Here is a 21,738-nt window from a genome sequence, read left to right on the forward strand (position 1 = left end):
ATTGAGGCCAATTCGAGTTGAGTTCTTCAGAACGCAAGGCTGTTAGAACCTTGAATCGGGAACACGTGTATCTCGGTTAGATAATTGGTAAGGGTTGGTTTGCAAGTCGTACCGGGACCTACTACGAGGGGAAGAATTAGTGGTTAGGACGTTCTTAACTACTATAACCAACTTATTATTTGGAGGAGAAAATTAAATTTCAAGGATCGATTCAAAAATTTGAAATCCACAGAGTCTAGGGCTAAGTATTATTATCTTTGATTACAAAATCTGAATTTAATTTCTAATTTATTTAATTAATTATTTATGTTGTTACAATTATTTAGTTTCTAAACATTTCAAAACTCCTCTGATTTATTTATTTAATTTTTAGCAGGTTCGTTTGGAGTCGTGGGCACGACTATAACCACGATTATCGACACGACAGAAATTCTGATTGCAAGTTAAACACAAAAGTTGATTATAATACCAATCCCTGTGAACTCGACCCTACTATCACTCTTTACTACTATTTAGATTTATTTTGTAAGAATTATTTTTGGTGATTTCGACGCCCATCAATGTATTATATTTTTAAATTTATTTTTATATAAAAAATTATATAAAAATTTTAATGTGAGCCACACTAAACAAAAGTTATAATATCTTTATTTAGGTTGAACTTAAACAAAATTTTAAATTATTTTTTGGGTCAGACTAAATTTTTTACCTGGTCCAGTCGAGAAGTATTATGTATTGGATAATTAATAAATAAAGAAGTTATGTAGTACACGCGGCGAATGTATATTGTAGTTTCCTCCGAAAGCTGTACCGCTAAAAATCACCCTTTTGAGTCGGTTTTCAATCACCCTCCCCTCCTTATTTATTCCTTATTTCTGTTTTCCCTTTACATCCATGAAACTCTCTTCCTATATTTATACTTCTCCATTTTCACCTTTCTCTCTTTCATTTTCAATTTAATACACCAATTTCCATCACCCCTTTCTTTCAATCTCTCTAAACATGGAGTTACGACCTTTAGAACTGCGTGTTATTTCTGCTAAAGATATCAAAGACGTCAATCTTTTCACCAAGATGGACGTATACGTCGTAGTTTCTATCAACGGCGATCACCGCACGGCTCAAAAAACTCCGGTCCACAAGGAGAGCGGTTCTAACCCCAACTGGAATTGCACCATGAAGTTCACCATCGATGAAACCGCCGCCCATCAGAACCATCACAACCTCGTCTTCCGTTTGAAATCCAACCGCGTGTTTGGTGATAAAGAAATCGGGTCGGTTCAGGTCCCTATCAGGGAATTGCTTGATCAAGAGAATGGGAACGGGAATGTGGATCACCAGCATGTAAGTTTTAGTGTTATGCTGGCTAATGGAAAAACCAAAGGTGTATTTAATTTCGCTTACAGATTTGGAGAGAAGTTTAGCATGCCTGCTCTTCCACCGCCTCCGTTTCCAGGGGCTGGATCGTACAAACATGGGGGTAAACCGGTTATGGCTTATCCACCGCCGCCGACTGGTTATCCAGGGCCGAGCTCAGGGCATCTTAAAGGAACGTATCCGCCGCCTCCACAAGGGATGACAGGTTATCCTTACCCTCCACCTGGTGGATATCCGCCGTACGGGTACCAACAGGGTACGGTTCCGGGCTATGGGTACCAAGGATATCAACCCCCTCAGGGTGGATACGGTTACCCACAAGTGCAGCAACCGCAGAAGTCAAAGAAAGGAGGAATGGGGGCAGGGTTAGGATTGGGATTAGCTGGTGGATTATTGGGAGGAATGTTGATCGGTGATATGGTTGATGATGCTTACGAGGCTGGTGTTGAAGATGGGCTTGATTATGATTACTAATCACCGTTTTTGATGGCTTTTATTGTTCATTTGCTGTGGGTTTCTTCTTCTTTTTTTCCTTTTTAGATTGTTGAGATTGTAAATGTTGAAAAGTAAATCAATGCTTTTTTTATTTTTGTTGTTGCTGATTGAAATGTTGTTTGTGTAATGATTTTGTTTTTTAGTTGGTGGAGGATGAACTTGTTCTTTAATGTATGAAAACTGTTAACATTAATGGAAGACAATTAATAATGGTTGTCATTAACATTAATGGGAGACAATCAATAATGACAACCACCAACTTTGAAAAAGTGGCAAGGGATAATTTTTTTTTGGTCCTTGAGATAATGGGCTATTTATTGTTTGGTCCTTGAACCTTAACTATAAATAGGCCTTTTCATTTCTCATTTCAATTCATCCCAACCAATCTTTCTCTCTTAGTTTTCTCTCTTCTCTTATTTGAGAATTCTTAAGGAATTCTATTTGTTTGTAATATCTTGGAGATAGTAAAGTTATCATCTGGTGTTAGTGCCCGAGGACGTAGGTATAATTTACCGAACCTCGTTAAAACTCTTGTGTTCTTTCTTGTCCTATTTTTCTTTCAATATTTGAGGGTATAATAGTAGTATTTAATTGTGCTATTAAATTACTGTAAAAGGGATATTCTGACTAAGGAAAGACTTGGTATTTAAGAGATCATTGTGATCCACCTCTCTTCCCTGGGAATTGAACTTTGTGTGATTTTTTAGTACAATAGTTTACACGCTTCCGACCCTATTGGAACAACAAGTGGTATCAGAGCCGAAGGTTAATCGTAGTATGCTCTGTGGTTGTAGTTTAAACTGATCTTCCACATCAGAAAATATTTCCTTAGGTATATTGAAAGATTATGGAGAAAACGGTCGGTGTAGGAGCTTCAACATCGTCCATGTGGACAAGACCGACAATTGTAAATGCAAGATTGGCCGTGGAGATATTTGATGGCACGGGCCATTTTGGTATGTGGCAAAGTGAGGTTCTAGATGCCCTTTTTCAGCAGGGTCTAGACATTGCCATTGATGAAGAGAAACCAGATGATGTACAGGAGAAAGATTGGAAGGCGATCAATCGGTTGGCATGTGGCACAATTCGATCATGCCTTTCTCGAGAGCAGAGGTATGCTTTTTCAAAGGAGACTTCTGCAAATAAGTTGTGGGTGGCACTTGAAGAAAATTTTTTGAAGAAAAACAGTCAAAATAAGCTCCACTTGAAGAAAAGACTGTTTCGCTTCACATACGTCCCAAGTACCACAATGAATGATCACATCACCAAATTTAATCAGTTAATCACTGATTTGCTGAATATGAATGAGACATTCAAAGATGAAGATTTGGCTTTGATGCTGTTGGGGTCACTTCTTGAGGAGTTTGAGTTCCTAGAAACTACTCTACTTCATGGCAGGAGTAATATATCTCTGAGCGAAGTCTGTGCGGTCTTATACAGTTATGAACAGAGAAAGAAGGACAAACAGAAAAACTCAATCAGAGATACAGAAGCTTTAGTAGTCCGAGGTCGTTCATACACTCGGAAGAAAACTCAAAAGGGGAGATCAAAGTCAAAGTCCAGACTCGGGAAAGATGAATGTGCTTTTTGTCATGAGAAAGGCCACTGGAAGAAAAATTGTCCAAAGCTGAAGAATAAGGGAAAAGCTGCTGTAGATGCTTGTGTTGCTAAACATGATACTAGTGACTCTGAACTATCACTGGTTGCATCATCGTCGTCGTTCCATTCAGATGAGTGGATATTGGATTCGGGTTGTACCTATCATATGTCCCCTAACCGGGAGTGGTTCTCTGATTTAGTAGAACTAAATGGAGGAGTTGTTTATATGGGCAATGACAATGCCTGTAAAACTGTTGGGATAGGTTCAATCCAATTAAAGAATAAAGATGGATCAACCAGAGTTCTGACTGATGTTCGGTACGTACCCAGTTTGAAGAAAAATCTCATCTCATTGGGAGCCTTGGAATCTAATGGTTCAGTTGTTACTATGAGAGATGGGGTTTTGAAAGTGACATCTGGCGCACTTGTGATATTGAAGGGCATCAGGAAAAATAACTTGTATTACTACCAAGGTAGTACAGTTATTGGAGCAGTCGCTGCAGCTTCCGGCAACAAAGAATTGGACTCAATACAGTTGTGGCATATGAAGTTGGGACATGCCAGCGAAAAATCCTTGCAAATTCTGGCAAAGCAAGGATTATTGAAAGGTGCAAAGACTGGCAAATTAAAATTTTACGAGCATTGTGTTCTGGGAAAGCAAAAGAGAGTGAAATTCGGTACTGCTATCCATAATACAAAAGGTATTTTGGAATATGTTCACTCAGATGTGTGGGGGCCTTCCAAGACACCTTCATTGGGAGGAAAACACTACTTTGTTACTTTTGTTGATGACTTTTCCAGAAGAGTTTGGGTGTATACCATGAGAACTAAGGATGAAGTGCTTAGAGTTTTTCTTAAATGGAAAACTATGATCGAAAACCAGACTGGCAAGAAAATCAAGCGGCTTAGGACGGACAATGGAGGGGAATATAAAAGTGATCCGTTCTTCGATGTGTGCTAAGAGTATGGTATTGTTCGACACTTCACAGTTAGGGATACACCACAGCAGAATGGATTGGCAGAGCGTATGAATCGAACATTGCTGGAGAAAGTTCGATGTATGTTGTCCAATGCTGGGTTGGGCAAGCAATTTTGGGCTGAGGCTGTGACATACGCTGGCCATCTTGTTAATCGTTTGCCATCATCTGCATTAGAAAAAAAAACTCCTATGGAGGTATGGTCTGGAAAACCGGCTACAGATTATGATTCCTTACATGTGTTTGGAACCACTGCATATTACCATGTGAAGGAGTCAAAGTTAGATCCAAGGGCAAAGAAAGCTCTCTTTATGGGAATCACTTCTGGAGTGAAGGGATTTCGTCTTTGGTGCTTAAGCACAAAGAAAATGATCTGTAGCAGAGATGTTACCTTTGATGAATCTGCCACATTGAAAAAGGTAGCAGATAAAGATATTCAGACGAGCAATACTCCACAGCAGGTGGAGTGTACTCCAAAACAGGTGGAGTTTGAGCAGATGGGGATTTGCCCAGTTAATAAGTCTAATTCTCCAGCCACAATGGAAGAATTAGAGGTTGAAGAGGTTCTGACCCAAGAACCACTAAGTACACCAGAACCAGTTGCAGTTGCAAGGCCACGGAGAGAAATTCGTAAACCTGCTCGATTTACTGATATGGTGCCTACGCCCTTCCCGTTGTTGATGATATTCCTATCACTTATCAAGAAGCAATGCAAAGCTTAGAAAGTGATAAATGGAAAAGCGCCATGGATGAAGAAATGCAGTCTCTCCGGAAGAACAATACTTGGGAATTGGCGCAATTACCGAAAGGCAAAAGGGCAATCGGATGCAAATGGGTATTCGTAAAGAAAGATGGATCTCCTAGCAAGAAGGATATTCGCTACAAGGCAAGATTGGTAGCTAAAGGCTACGCTCAGAAGGAGGGAATTGACTACAATGATGTATTTTCCCCTGTTGTGAAGCATTCCTCTATTAGAATTTTGTTGGCCTTGGTAGCACAGTTGAATTTGGAGCTAGCTCAACTTGATGTTAAGACGACTTTCTTGCATGTTGAGTTAGAAGAGGAGATCTATATGACTCAGCCAGAAGGATACACAGATGCTGGTGGTAGAAATTGGGTTTGTAAGCTTAACAAATCGCTATATGGATTGAAGCAATCCCCGAGGCAGTGGTACAAGCGATTTGATAGCTTTATGAGAAGGTAGAAGTACACAAGAAGCAAATATGACAATTGTGTATATTTGCAGAAGCTGCATGACGGATCTTTCATTTATCTACTCTTGTATGTTGATGATATGTTAATCGCTTCGAAGAGCCAAAATGAGATAGATAAGCTGAAGGCTCAGTTGAATCAAGAGTTCGAGATGAAAGATCTAGGTGAGGCCAAGAAGATTCTCGGCATGGAGATAAGTAGAGATAGACCGAGAGGCAAGCTCTGTTTAAATCAGAAGCAATATCTGAAAAAGGTATTACAATGTTTTGGTGTAAATGAAAACACAAAACATGTAAGTACCCCACTTGCTTCTCATTTGAAACTTAGTGCTCAATTATCTCCGAAGACTGAAGATGAAAGAGAATATATGGCGAAAGTCCCATATGCTAATGCAGTTGGGAGTTTGATGTATGCGATGGTGTGTACGAGGCCTGACATTTCACAAGCTGTTGGAGTTGTGAGCAGGTATATGCATGATCCTGGAAAAGGACATTGGCAAGCTGTGAAATGGATTCTACGGTATCTTTGAAAAACCGTAGATGTTGGTTTAATTTTTGAACAGGATGAAGCACTTGGTCAGTTTGTAGTTGGATATGTTGATTCCGACTTTGCTGGTGATTTAGATAAACGTCGTTCAACTACGGGGTATCTGTTTACTCTTGCGAAAGCCCCAGTGAGTTGGAAGTCTACCTTATAGTCTACAGTAGCTGTGTCTACTACAGAGGCAGAATATATGGCAGTTACAGAAGCTGTTAAGGAGGCTATTTGGCTTAATGGATTGTTGAAAGACTTAGGAGTTGTTCAAAGTCACATAAGTTTATATTGTGACAGTCAGAGCGCTATTCATTTAGCGAAAAATCAAGTCTATCATTCAAAAACCAAGCATATCGATGTAAGATATCACTTTGTGCGGGAAGTCTTTGAAAAAGGAAAAATTCTACTTCAGAAGATTCCGACAGCAGATAATCCCGCAGATATGATGACCAAGGTGGTAACAACAATCAAGTTTAATCATTGTTTGAACTTGATTAACATCCTGAGAATTTGAGCACCTTCAGGTGTATGGCGCTCGAGAGCGCATTTGTAGGCACTACAAAAGATAGCTTTATCGAATTTGGGGAGTTGAAGGAAGTGTGTGAAGATGTGATTATCCTAATCAAATCTTCAAGGTGGAGATTGTTAACATTAATGGAAGACAATTAATAATGGTTGCCATTAACATTAATGGGAGACAATCAATAATGACAACCACCAACTTTGGAAAAGTGGCAAGGGATAATTTTTTTTTGGTCCTTGAGATAATGGGCTATTTATTGTTTGGTCCTTAAACCTCAACTATAAATAGGCCTTCTCATTTCTCATTTCAATTCATCCCAACCAATCTTTCTCTCTTAGTGTTCTCTCTTCTCTCATTTGAGAATTCTTAAGGAATTCTATTTGTTTGTAATATCTTGGAGATAGTAAAGTTATCATCTGGTGTTAGTGCCCGAGGACGTAGGTATAATTTACCGAACCTCGTTAAAACTCTTGTGTTCTTTCTTGTCCTATTTTTCTTTCAATATTTGAGGGTATAATAGTAGTATTTAATTGTGCTATTAAATTACTGTAAAAGGGATATTCTGACTAAGGAAAGACTTGGTATTTAAGAGATCCTTGTGATCCACCTCTCTTCCCTGGGAATTGAACTTTGTGTGATTTTTTAGTACAATAATTTACACGCTTCCGACCCTATTGGAACAACAAAAACATCATCGGAGGTATCGCAAAAAAAATACTGAAGTTGAAAGGATTCTTTGAAGGTAGATCGAATGAAGATTGTTGCTTTTAATCTTTTATCTCTAACAAATGCGTTGGGGGTGGAGGTGCTAATTTCCCGATTCCCGATCCTCTTAAACATAATATTAATATAATTCTTTTAAGTTCGACTTACTGAAAATTTTGTTCAAAAAAATTAACTCAAAGATGTCCATATTATTTTTTAAATATTTTTTTAAAATTTTTATATTATATCATTTTAATTTATTTATTGAAAATTTTATATAGTGATCTTTAGGGCAAAACACTAAAAAAAGCCCAATTTTTAAAAAATTTATCGAAATGGGCCCGGTAATAAATTAATTAACGGATTGGCCCAATTCCTCGAAAGCGCGTCCACGTCAGTTCGATGTCAGGGAACATGGCAGGTGTAACACCCCTTACCCGTATCCAACACCGGATTAGGGTACGAGGCATTACCAAAACACATACACTTGTAAACGTATTTAACCGAGTTATAAAATTTCATCAAAATTAAAACTTTCAAAATAATTAACATGTTTCTATAACTTTTCACAACATATCCTCAAAATATTATAATCATAATAATTAGGGCCTGCGAGACCCGATACATACTCATGCAATTTAATGCTTCATTTCCATTTCATTCAATTCGCAATTTCTCATGCTCATAATTTAAATCATATCACTAGCAATTTCCATTTAATTCACGTACAATTCAATGACATCAAATTCAAAACTAATACGTATTTACCATTTAACTCAATGTTTATTGATTATACCATTCAATAACACATTTATGAAATTCTCAATTTAACAATGAAAATATCACTTTAGTTTGAATAACAACATCGTCCTGATATAAATACACTACCACTTATCCATTTACTTTAATTCTTTTGGGCCCATTTGTCACTTACCATCTTTAATCAAATTAGGGAACGGTCACGGAAAATTGAGTACTTCACTTTCACTTTGCCATAGTATAACTATGGTCTTACGTATGATCACTTATCACTTGTCCCTGATCAGATAAGTGTAGCCACCTATCACTTTGTTTCTTGATCAGATAAGTGTAGCCACTTATCACTTTGTCTCTGATTATCACTTTGTCTCTTGATCAGATAAGTGTAGCCACTTATCACTTTATCTCTTGATCAGATAAGTGTAGCTAAAGCTATCACTTTTCACTTTTCACTTGTCACTTGATCAGATAAGTGTAGCCGAAGCTATCACTTATCACTTTGTCACTTGATCAGATAAGTATAGCCGAAGCTATTACTTATCACTTTCCACTTGTCACTTGATCAGATAAGTGTAGCTAAAGCTACCACTTATCACTTTGTCACTTGATCAGATAAGTATAGCCGAAGCTATTACTTATCACTTTCCACTTGTCACTTGATCAGATAAGTGTAGCTAAAGCTACCACTTATCACTTTGTCACTTGATCAGAAGTACTCAAATCCGGCGTTCCGCTCAATTTGATCATTTATTCATATATCAGGCTTACCAACATGTGTTAATTCATAAACCATTCATGGTATTATTTCATGCCAAATCATATACTGAATATACCATACACACATACTATGAAACTTTATTTTCACACATGAGCTTAAACCATGACCAATAATGCACAAAAATAAGCATCATTCATATTTCATCGTTTATGAGTTATAATCAAACATATGACCATTTATACACGAATCATTCATATATTTCCCAATTTTCCTCCTCCTCCTCTCCATTCCACATCCTTAATGTGTATAACACACTTAAACAACATTAACCATAATTTCAATATTCACTAACATGTATATTCAAAGCTGTTTATCCGAGTCAGAGTCACTAAATTATTTTTATCCGGAGCTACAGAGCTCCAAATTAAGATCCGTTAATTTTCCCTGAAACTAGACTCACATATCTTCATACCATAAAATTTTCATAATTTTTGGTTCAGCCAAATAGTACAGTTTATTCTTTAAAGTTTCCCCTGTTTCGCTGTCTGACAGTTCCGACCACTCTTCACTAAAAATTAATTATCTCATTGTACAGAATTTGGATGATGTTTTAGCTTGTTTCTTCTAAAAATAGACTCATTAAGGATTCTAACCATATAAACTATAACTCATAATAATTTCTGTACAATTTTTAATGATTTTCCAAAATCAGAACAGGGGAACCCGAATTCATTCTGACCTTGTCTCACAAAATCTATTATATCTCATGATTTACAATTCCATTGCTCACATCATTTCTTTTATAAGAAACTAGACTCAATAAGCTTTAATTTCATATTTTATTCATCCTCTAATTCAATCTCTACAATTTTTGGTGATTTTTCAAAGTTACACTACTGCTGCTGTCCAAAACTGCTTTAGTGCAAAATGTTGATTTCCATTTTGCCCCAAATTTCACAGTTTATACAATTCGGTCCTTTCTCAATTAACCCCTCAATTAATCTAATTTTCTCAATTAGTACTTTACTAGACATTATAAGTTGTTACACAACTATTGAAATTCAGAATTTCCACATATAACTCTATCTTCAAACTCTTTTACTATTAGGTCCCAAACATTCACTTTCTATTCAATTCTTTCAATAAAATCAGCATATGAACAATTTAAAGCTCTAATTTCATGCTAAATCATCATATACTTCCAGCACATATTCATATCAACTTTCAACTTCTTTCATAAAATCAAAAACTAATGGATTTAACAAGTGGGCCTAGTTGTAAAAGTCATAAAAATACAAAAATTTCAAGAAATAGTAAAGAATTGAACTTACTTGTAATAAAAATATGAAGAACCAGCTTGAAGAAGCCCTTCCATGGTGTTTTAGCTGATGAGAATTCAGAAAAATGAAGAGAAATCTAGATAATTCCACTTGGGTCCTAACTTTATTAAGCAAATTTTGCAATTTTCCAATTTTGCCCTTAATTCTCCTTACTTTCTTGCTGATTTCATGCCTCTGCCGTCCAGCCCAAATAGACCTTGGGTCTATTTGCCTTTAAAGCCCTCTTCCTTTTATCATTTAAGCTATTTAATCATTTCCCAAAATTTTGTATTTGTTACAATTTAGTCCTTTGTTCAATTAATTATCGGAATTTTAAAATTTCTTAACGAGACTTTAATACTAACTTTTTAACACTCCATGAATATTTATAAAAATATTTATGGCTCAGTTTAAAATCCCCGAGGTCTTGATACCTCATTTTGATTCTAATTATTTTAATATTTATTTCTAGTGCACTATTCACTATTTCAAAAATTTTCCTAACTTCATATTTAACTTATACTTACTAAATTAATAATATTTTCTACCCATTTGTCGAATTTAGTGATCTCGAATCACCGTTTCGACACCTCTGAAAATTCAAGCCATTACATTTTTTTTTTCGTCGGATTTGTGATCCCGAAACCACTGTTCCGACTAAGCCTAAAATCGGGCTATTACAGCAGGAAAATGCTTCCTCAAGGAAGCGCTTTGCCTATGTGGCAACAAAACGCGCCCTCAAGGATGTGTTTTCCTGCCACGTAAGCGCTCCCCTGGGGACGCGTTTTGGCCGCACGTGATTAGTAGCAACGGCTAATTTTTTGACTGTTGGTGACCCCCCAACGGTCAAAAAAAACTATAAACCCCCCACCCTTTTATGTTTTTCACAAATAAATCATTCCTCTCAATTTGCTCTCAATTTCCTCTCAATTTTATCTCAAATCCCTATTTAATCTCAATTTGCTCTCAATTTCCTCTCAAATCCCTATTTAAAAGAGCTTTAATTTTTTAATTATTTTAAAAAAATTTTAAATTTTATTTTTTTGAATTTTTTTTAAATCGTAAAAATTTGTACGAATTTAGCAATAGCCGGAGAATTGATTCATCTTGATGACAAGCACATATTCGTCGAACAAATGAAAATGGTAAGTGTTAAATTTAATTTTTAAATATTATTTAAGATTTTTTTATTTATGCAATTTTAAATAATTATTAATTTATTATTTGTTATAAAAGTCTGTAGATCGGATATTGCAATGCTATATCCGTAATATGCATGGTCATCCATCACCGTTGGTAGAGAATTACCTGCGGGAAGCGGGTTTTTGGCACGTGGCGACGGTAGACCGGGGATGCAAGTTGGACCCGAAACTTATCAGTGCGTTGATTGAGAGGTGGAGACCCAAGACGCATATATTTCATCTTCCATGTGGAGAGTGCATTATCACTTTGGAAGATGTGAATCTGCAATTGGGATTGCCGGTGGACAGGTACCTAGTCACCGGGTCTATTCAATCTGGCGATTGGGGAGCGGTATGCTACGAGCTTTTGGGTGCCATCCCGGAGAATATTAACGGAGGTCGGATCGAATAGGCTCCGGTTCAGAAAATAATCCAACTTTTGCACCATCAGGCCCGCGCTCTCGAGGTGGATCCACATTAGAGTCATCTTCTAACCCACCATTATCTGTAACGTACAAGGTCCCCTCACCGGTGGACGTCGTAGGGAGTACATCATCCCTTCTTCTGGGCGTTTCATAATGTCCCCAATTGGATGTAGATTGCCAACCAGTAGAAGTTGATGTCGTTCCCCAGTACGTATTTCCAGCATCAAATATCGACCCACCGAGGTGCATGTCCCATCCACCGATAGAGTGTCGTGCAGGAGTTGTGTATTCCACACCGCTACCAAACATGGGCTGCTCCGTGTTTTGTAACCCACTAACCGAGTGTCGGGCAGGGGTCGCGTATACCTTTGGAACACCAGTCGCAACTGCATCATTTGGCGATGTAAATTGTACGTATAACTCAATATACGGTGCTCCACTAGCGAGATAAGTCTGTACCATTGCCTCCAAGCTACGAGCACATTTTATGTCGAACGAGTCATATGTCACCGGATCAACAAAAGAACAAAATCGATACGTAATAGACAGAACTTTCATTGGCTTTATTCCGAATATTTTACGCCTAATTCTTTTACGAAGTTCTATCAAATCTATGTTCTGGTTAAAAACCAGTAGCACTGTATTCTCCGATAAAAAAACAACACCGTTCTCGGTGTGGCAAACCTCACCATCATAGTAAATAACAGCACTAATACGTTCACTCATCTTTAATTTCTATCCTTTTTAGCCTCTCTAAATTTTTTTGCTTTAACTTATACAATTTGAGGGAAAATTTTGTCTTATTTATAGTCAATCGTTAAACTCAATTGATGTACCAATTAGATATATAAGAATATATAGATAACAATTTCGTATGATTGTGGACTGTTATCCATGTATTCATGGCATGATTAAAACTCATCCAAAGTAATTGCCTAATTTTCAAGAAAAGAACAAAATTTACTTTGAAAGCAAAGAATTATTCTTGTAGAAATGCTTTACTTTGTTCAGAATTTTTTATGACATATAAACTTTACTTTTAATTTAATTTGCCTTTTCTTTTAAAAAAAATTTGGTTTTCAGATCAAATTCTTTGAGTATTACATATGCATTGAAATTTTTTAACTATGATGTAAAAATTAAGGCTAAAGGGTCTTTAAAGTCCCTCAAGTTTTTCCAAAAAAAAAAACATCAATTTATTGGTATGATATACTTTACTATTTGTAATTCTATAGAATGAATAGATTTACATTTAACTTACAATGTGGATAATTATTTAATTTAGATTATTTATATGTAATAAACAAAATTGAAATTTGGAAAATAAGAAATCATGAGTGGTAACTATTTCTTAATTAGCAAAAGTAAAATACTTTTTTAAATATTAAAAAATGATTGATATGAAAGAGAAGATAGTTGGCATCTTTTTTATTACCAACTCAATTTCATTTTAATCTTCTTTCTACTTTCATTGCCTCGAGGTTGATGTTTCAAACCTTCTTAACCATTCTTTTCTTTCTTTACTGTTTTTCACTCTTTCATTTCTTCTTTGTTTTCTTCATTTCTTTTTGCTCCCCAAAAAGAAACCCTTAATTTTGATTTGGATTTGATGGATTGTTTGGATTTGTTTAAATCCATTCTTTTATTTCAATTTTTTTCTTATTTATAACTATTTCTTGAGGTTCGCTAATCAATACTAGTTTTAAATTGCTAAAAATCAGGGAAAATATCAATGAATAGTGAATCCATGCGTCTACATGGGAGCTTTTTTCAGCACTTCTGCTGAAAAAGCATCCTGCTTAAAGCGTTTTTGACGCTGTTTGCTCAGAAACGTCTACTCGAAATTATTTTATCAGGAGCCACTGTAGCCCTAATATGATTTTTAATTTTTTTAATTAAATTAGTAACCCTAAACCCTAATTTAATTGATTTTTTCTTAAAAAATAATAAATACGAAAACTAATCCAATTCTGAAAAATTTATAATTAATTTAATTGACAAGCCCTAAACTCTAATCCCTTATTTATTTATTTTTTTCTCTAAAACCCTAAACTTTAAAACACCAAAACACTAACCCCTAACCCTAACCCTAAACCAAAAACCCACTACGCAGGAGACGCGGGCAAAAACGCGTCCTTGAGGAAGCGTTTTGCCTACTCGGACATAAAGCGCGTCCTTAAGGGAGCGATTTCTGTCCACGTAGGCAAAACACTTCCTCAGGGACGCATTTTCCTGCCACGTCCCCTGACATCGCGCTGACGTGGACACGCTTTCAGTGAAATAGAGTCATTCCGATAAATAAATATTTCCCGGGCTCATTTCGATAAATTTTTTAAAAAAAGGCTTTTATATGTAATTTGCCTTGATCTTTAACATTATTATTTTGTTGATACATTTTAAAATTATTTTAATGTTTATATTAGAATAGTATTATATATTTATACAGTTTTATTTTTTAAAATGTATTATAAATTACATAATATATAAAAATAACATAATATAAAATATTATGAATTTTAAAACGAGTCAGGTCGGATTGGGTTCAAGTCTTTGAATGTTTAAGTCCGAGCTCGATTCATATTTTAAACGGGCCTAATTTTTCTGCTCAAGCTCATTTTTTGAATTTAATATTTTTGTCAAATTTTTTATACAATTCCTAGAATTACTCACAGTTTTTAAGTTTTTAAATAGGAAGATAACATGTTTCAATGTATTCAAACTCAAGTCTCCTCCTACATTGACAACAATAAAACTCAAATCGATTTTTTATCAAATTTTTAATTGATAATATCGTTTAGGCTTTTTTACTTAGATAATACAAAAATAATATTTAAATACCAAAATAGCATTCCAATACTATTATTTATGAAAATGGTATAGTTAGAATAGTGAGGGTTGGAGGGAGATAGAGTAGCGGCACCACCATTATTTTCCCACCCAATCATACCACCATCATTAACATATGATTTGTGCTAATATATATATATATATATTTATATATAAATGGTGGAGGCATATGGATGGCGGCACAAGTGTCTGGGTTTAAAAAAAAAACCAGGTCAAAATACAAGTCATGTATGGGGGTCTTTTATCAAAATATTACAAAAGATAAAAAAATTAAAATAATATAATTTTTTTTATTTATCAAAATAATACAAAAAAATAGTTAAAAAAAAATACCTGAAGGAGGGCCTACCACAGGCGGCACCTTTGGTGCCTATGGCAGAGACAGCACCAATTGTTCGTGTTTAAGTCCTTTGTTCGTATTTTTTCCGGATTTTATTACTTTTAAAAAATATACTATTTTTAAAATTTTTTTATTTTACATTATTTTAGTACATTATATTTGAAATGTATTAATTTAGTGTATTTTTTAAATAAATTAAAAAAATCCTTATTTCGGCCCTTTGTTCGTATTTTTTCTCGAATTTTATTACTTTCAATAAAAATATATTATTTTCGTATTTTATTATTTTACATTATTTTAGTACATCATGTTTGAACTGTATTAATTTACTGTGTTTTTTAAATAAATTTAAAAAAAACCTTAAAAAAACGAACAAAGGGCAAAAATAAGGATGCATGTATGTTTCTATTTTGTTTTTTATATACTAAATGGTATGGCCAAAAAATGTGATTTTTATTTGTAATTATTATATATTTGTTTGTTTTTTAGTTAGTTAATATTAAAAATTCTTTTCTAATTTTGAGGGCTTTTTATGTAATTCTAATATGTTTGAGAAAAATTAGAGTTTATTGAAATTCAAAAACCTAAAAAGTGGTTGCGGATGTAATTTCATTATTGCTATTATGGATGTCGTACTGCATAACAATTGTTGCATTTTTTCCTTAAATCACAATATTCTAATATTAGTATTGAGTTTTATCTTATTTGTAAAATAAAAATTTTAATTTACACTTAATGTATTTGCTCTTCTACTCTAATGTATTTATGTATATATTTTCTAAGAAGAAAACTTTAACTTACTCTATTAAGTAAAATCGTTGAATATTCATTCGGTAGAGGGGGTGCTACTGCTGACTGCTGAATTGCTATTCTAGCCTCTTTTCCCAAATGATATCTTTTTCTTCCTCCTAAAATATCCCTTGAAATCAAATAAACATAAAACAAAACCAATTTTGAAATCATTCAACACAACAACTAAATAAAATTGCAAAAATAAAGAAAAAGAAAGTAACGAGAATAATCCTATAATTCCAGCCATTTGAGAACTGTTACAAAGAAAATTGCATGATGGTTGTATTGGTTTTGGGTACTTTTCTTCTTAGTGATCAAAAAAAAAAAAAAGAAAAGAAAAGAAAAAGCATGGGTTTTTGGGTTTTGGTACTTGATATGGGGATTTTAACGTAGGAAAGGAGGAAAGAGAATCACATATTAGAACATTGTGGCTTTTGAAGCGGTGGAAGATGGTGTAATGTGGGTGAAAGCTTCAAAATATTTTCGTAGATCTATAGTATTACGGGTGGATTTAAAGAAAACTAACAAGAGAATCGAAAAGAGGGGTTGATATAGTCCAAATCTGAAATTTTGAGTAAGAAAGGGCGACAGTCGATGGTCGATGGCTGCCCATGATGGTTAGTGTGGTGGTGAACGTTGGTTTCTAGAAAACATGATGAAGGTTCTACAATAAAATGAGGAAGAGTGGGAGAGGTGAGGAGAGGTACAAATTAAATAATTTATAATTTATATATTTTAAAATTTTAAAATTTAAAGATATGTTTTTATTTTAAAAAATAATTCATAATAAACGAATAATAAATTAATATCAATAAAATGTTATTTTAATTATTTGTTTACATATAATATCTTAAATATATTAAAATAATATTTTATTTAATAAATTAAAAAAATAATTTAAATTTATAAATAAATTAATACTTGTGATAAGAGTAAAATAGACTTTTTCAAATCAACCAAACAATGATATACTAATACAAGTGTATTCTATTCAATCAACCAAATAATGTAATACTCATTGCATCTCTATTTCATTCCTACTCTATTTTATTACAACAAACCAAACGTGCCGTTAGTGACTACAATTACTCCCTTAAATCACCAATCTATTTAACTCAACTTTAAAATTTATATAATCTTTTTAAGAAAAACTTCTTTGGTTTGGATGACCATTGCTGCATTTTCTCTGGATATATTTCAGTTCATTGTAGAATGCAGCCATGTCTAATAACTCTATCAAAGAAAGCAATGATTTCTTCATTTAACGTTACGCCACTATTGCAATTCAACAATGCCTAGATTGTATAGGAACGAGCGTGCCCATGATGCTGTCTCGACAGAAGTGGATGCTCACCAACACAACAGCAGGCATGATCTTTTGAGGTAGAGTGTTTAAGGTTTTTGAAAAGTATCGTGAAGAAGTGTTTAAGAAAAATTTAGATTTAAAATTTAAGTGTTTAGTATTGCTGTCAAAAGGTATTTTTAAAAATAAAATATTTATTTTAGACATGATGTTATTAAATGAAAAATATGCATTTAGATAATGTTCAAGTTCATTAATATTATGATATTTTAGTAAAAATATAAAAAAAATTATTTACTTATTGATATGTTAATATATAAAATATAAATATTTATAAGTAATTAATATTAATTAGTTGCAAAATTTAATTTGAAAAATCCCTTAGATTTGAACTTTATTCCAAACATTAATGTTACTATTGGTGAAACAATAAAACTTGGTTTACAACCATTAAAAAAACAGTATTGTTATAACTTCTCTTGGAAGAGAATTAAGACAAGATTAAGAGAGTTTACAAAATAGAATCAAAAAGATAAATAAAAAAATTTTTGACATTCAATATTTGTTAACGCATTTTAAAATTTCTCAATTCTACATTTGCAAAGTTAGAAAATAATTTTATTTACTAATTGTTTGCATAACCTATTAACTTAAAGCTAATATATCCTTTACCCAAATAAGTACTTATAGCTCTAGCTCAATACCAAGCCTAATTATACATGTAATGGCCCAATATTGCCCGGCCCAACATAGACAATAAAAACCAAATAAAATTATTAAAAGTCCAATGTCAATAAAGTCCAATTACAATGGGCAATTACAATGGGCCAAATTCATACAGCCCAATACCATAACCCAATTACAATAGTAGCTTAAACCCATTACCCAGACCCAAAATACAATACGTACAGCCCAATACCAAACCCGAATCAGCTAGCCCGGATACCCCTGGCCCAAATCACCTAAGCCCTAAAAACCAAAATCAGAAAACCCCAGCAGCAGCCCTTCCCAGCGCCGCAGCAGGGAAGCCTCTTCGCTCTCCCTCCACACGAGCATGCCTCTCCCCACGTACGTGCGCCGCGCCATGTCTTCGTACGACACCTTCAGCAAACGCAACGCAGCACCAAACAAAAAGGACATATAACAGTTGTAAAATTTTTTGAGATTTTGATGATTTCTTTTGGATTTTTCGGCACTATAAAGGCCGATTTAAAAAATCTGTAAAGGACATATATGAAATACAAAAAAAAACTCAGAGAAATTTGAAAAAAAAAGGTGATTCAATTTTGGCTTCGATTTTTGGTTTTGTTTTTTAAGTTTCTTTTTCTTTCCTTTGTGTTTGGACGTTTGATTCTCAACAAAAAAGGAGGGATTAGAGAGGGCGAGTTTACCTGGTGGCCGAGACGTCGTTCTCTCCGTCGCGATCGGAGTCGGACGAGGGATCGGAGCCTCTAAACGATGGTTCGTAGAGCGGCGCGCAGAGGAAAGTCCTGCCTAGGGTTTGTAGGACTGGCAGAAATGACTTAATGCCTAGGTTTTTTAGGCTTTATGCGTACTATGAAACGACGCCGTTTGGAATCTGATCAGTGGCTCCAAAACGGCGCCGTATTGGCCCATACCCAATGACCCGGTCCAATTGCGGCTAGATCCGCGTGTTTGGTAGGGGGAGGGGTAATTGCGCTCCGAGTCCTTCTTGTTTTGCACGGTATTTCAATTCAATGCCCTTTTTATTTTTATTTCCTTTTTAAATTTAATCTTTTATTTTATTTTTGTTTCGATTTGATCCGCATAAAACGCTGCGTTTTGGAAGGGAGGGAATATTTCCCACTCAGCCCCCCATATAATTCGCGCGTTGCGATATAGTCCCCCTCTTTGTTTTAATTACATTAATTTCTTGTTAATTTAGATCTAATTGTGATTGAACCCCTTTTTTACATTTGTTTTTTTATTAATTTATTAATTATTTTGTTACTATTATTAGTATATACGTATGTTATTCACATTATTATTGTTTTTTTTCATATATTATTTATCTAAATTAATATATGTATATATCTTTATGTATTTTGATATAATATTTATTTTAAAAATTATTGGGCTACTATTATTTTATGATGTATTTGTCTTTAATTGTATTTTATTTATTTCAAATTTTCATACATATATATATCACTTATTTTAAACCTCTTAATACATAATTTCCCTTCTTTCATGATTGCTTAGTGTTGTTTATTTAGAAACTTGTCACATTTCATTTAATTTGCTTGTTGCCTCTATAAGATTGACTTTTTAATTCATTCTACTTGCTAATGTGGATGTTAGTATTTGCATAATATAGGATATAAGAATTGTTGCTCTTATGTATATAATATTGTTTATTCGCGTATATTGAATCTTTGTTATGCATTGGCGTATGCTTTAGTGTATAAATTGTTATTTCGTGTTGTACGTTATTATTCAATCGTTTTTTTTAAAAGATTGCAAATGTCAAGGTTATCCCATGCAAAAGTTTTCAAAAATAATGTAATGCTCGGCATTTAGAATCTTCAAAAGGATTGAGCCCTAACGTATTGGGTTTCAATTTTCCTCGTTAAATCTAAATAATCGAGGATGTGTTTTAATAAAAACATAAATAAAGAGCTCATTCTCGGGAATTCGACACGTTGTGTCCTAACGCATTGGATATGACATGTTGTTTTCTCAATGCGAGGATTTTTCAAATAAATGAAAATAAGGGCAATATTTGATATTTAGGAGTTTTGTGAAATCGAGTCATAACTTACTGGGTTTTGATTTTCTCATTTGACCCGAATAATCAAATATCCTTCTCAAGTGCATGGGTTTTAAAAGTTAAAAGATAAACCTAATTTTGAAAATTAAAAATGTAGCGCCTTAACTCACTGGGTGTGACATTTTATTTCTTTGAAATAAGAGTGTTTTATTATTCAATTTATTCAAGCTAAAAAGATCGTATTTAAAAAAAATTTTAAAGTTTCGACACTAAGACATTAAACAATTGATTCAGTACCAATTTTAAGCGTTACGAGGGTGCTAACATTTCATCGTGCGTAACCAACTCCTGGACCTATTTTCTCAAATCTCGCAAACCTAAAATTTATTTTAATGGTGAACCGATCTCACCTTAATAAAAGATCAGTGGCGACTCCAATTCTCATTTTTAAAAGTCAATCCCCCTTTTTCAAAATAAAAATGGTTTCGACAATACAAATCATTCTCTCCAAATACCTCAATGATCATCCAAAAATATTTTAATATACTTAAAAAACTTAATTTAAAAATTAATTTTATCCATATATTATCTTCAATATTTATCTAATAATAGCTTTCATAGATAAATTATTCAATAAAAAACTTTCATACTCATCTAGCCACAATGTTTGATTTAAAAATTTAATAACAGAATAATAATTTTATATAAAAAAATATCATAAATAACTAAAATATAATGTTTTAAATATAAATGACTAAAATATAAACTAAACTAAATAAAAATAACTATTTTCGTAATTTACCCAAAAAAAAATAGAACATGAAAGATGGGAAACAAGAACATTTCCCTTGAATCCTACAATGACATGAACGGAAAATTTAAAAAAAAAACTGTCGAATAAATATATTTACATAATCTTTATTATGTCTAAACCTTATTAGAAGATTTAGATTTTGAAGACTGGTCCTTATCAGATGAAGAGGAGGCTTTCTTGGGTAACAAAACAGCGTTAATGTTGGGAAGAACTCCACCACTAGCAATCGTTACTCCTTGAAGAAGCTTCCCCAACTCCTCGTCGTTTCTCACGGCTAACAGCACGTGCCGTGGGTTGATCCTATTCTTTTTGTTATCACGTGCCGCATTCCCCGCCAATTCCAACACCTGCTCAAAAATATGAAACTATCAGATTTCCGGTTACGAAAAAAAATACCGAAGTGGTAAAATCTCAAATGCTTACTTTTAGGATCTAAGCATGAATATCTATCACTGAAATATTGATTTTCCTTTTTTTTCCAAGAACAGGAAATTGAGATTTCGTTAAAAAAATACGCACAAAATGCACAATTTATCTACAGTTTTCCTTTGATTCCGACATTTTTTCATTTATCTAACCAAAATCAAACTGCTGAAAGCAGATCGGGAGGACATGGAAATAAAAGGTTGAGAAAAGAGATCAGACACCTCAGCAGCAAGGTACTTGAGGACGGCGGCTAGATAGACGGGAGCACCGCCGCCATAACGCTGTGCATAACGGCCTTTCTTGAGGTAACGGGCAATCCGACCCACTGGAAACTGGAGTCCTGCCTTTGCCGACTTAGAAACCGCTTTTTTCCTATCTCCCCCTCTCCTACCTCCCGCTGTCGTTGACGTCGACCCCATTACAGCTTAAAAGACGTTAATTTACTTTAAAGAATACAAAAATTGATTCAAATCTGATGAACTTTTTTATTTGATCGGCGAAGAGGAGTGTGGAAAACTCTTTCTATTTTCTTTTGGTTGAGATGGTTTTTTTTTTTTTTGAATTGTGCGAAGCGAAAGTGATAGTTGATTGCGGGATTTTATAGATGGATATGGCACGCCGGCAATCCGCGGCGTCTTGGTTTAGGCTAATGAGACGTGGA

General features: G+C 34.1%; 2 protein-coding genes across 2 annotated transcripts; one reads left to right on the forward strand and one right to left on the reverse strand.

Moving 5' to 3' along the window:
• Positions 1 to 875: 875 nt before the first annotated feature.
• LOC107927192 (protein SRC2) lies at positions 876 to 1,963 on the forward strand. Its single transcript, XM_016858221.2, has one exon. The coding sequence runs from the start codon at positions 1,003 to 1,005 to the stop codon at positions 1,849 to 1,851; it is 849 nt and encodes a 282-aa protein (XP_016713710.2). The 5' UTR covers positions 876 to 1,002; the 3' UTR covers positions 1,852 to 1,963.
• An 18,575-nt stretch (positions 1,964 to 20,538) lies between these two features.
• On the reverse strand, positions 20,539 to 21,662 carry LOC107927225 (probable histone H2A.5). The gene is made up of 2 exons (XM_041104663.1): positions 21,299 to 21,662; positions 20,539 to 20,998 (listed from the first exon to the last, which is right to left on the reverse strand). Exons 1-2 carry the CDS (start codon positions 21,494 to 21,496, stop codon positions 20,765 to 20,767), a joined length of 432 nt encoding a protein of 143 aa, XP_040960597.1. The 5' UTR covers positions 21,497 to 21,662; the 3' UTR covers positions 20,539 to 20,764.
• Between the last annotated feature and the right edge of the window lie 76 nt (positions 21,663 to 21,738).

The sequence above is a fragment of the Gossypium hirsutum genome, chromosome D11, assembly GCF_007990345.1.
Source record: "Gossypium hirsutum isolate 1008001.06 chromosome D11, Gossypium_hirsutum_v2.1, whole genome shotgun sequence".
Taxonomy (NCBI): Eukaryota; Viridiplantae; Streptophyta; class Magnoliopsida; order Malvales; family Malvaceae; genus Gossypium; species Gossypium hirsutum.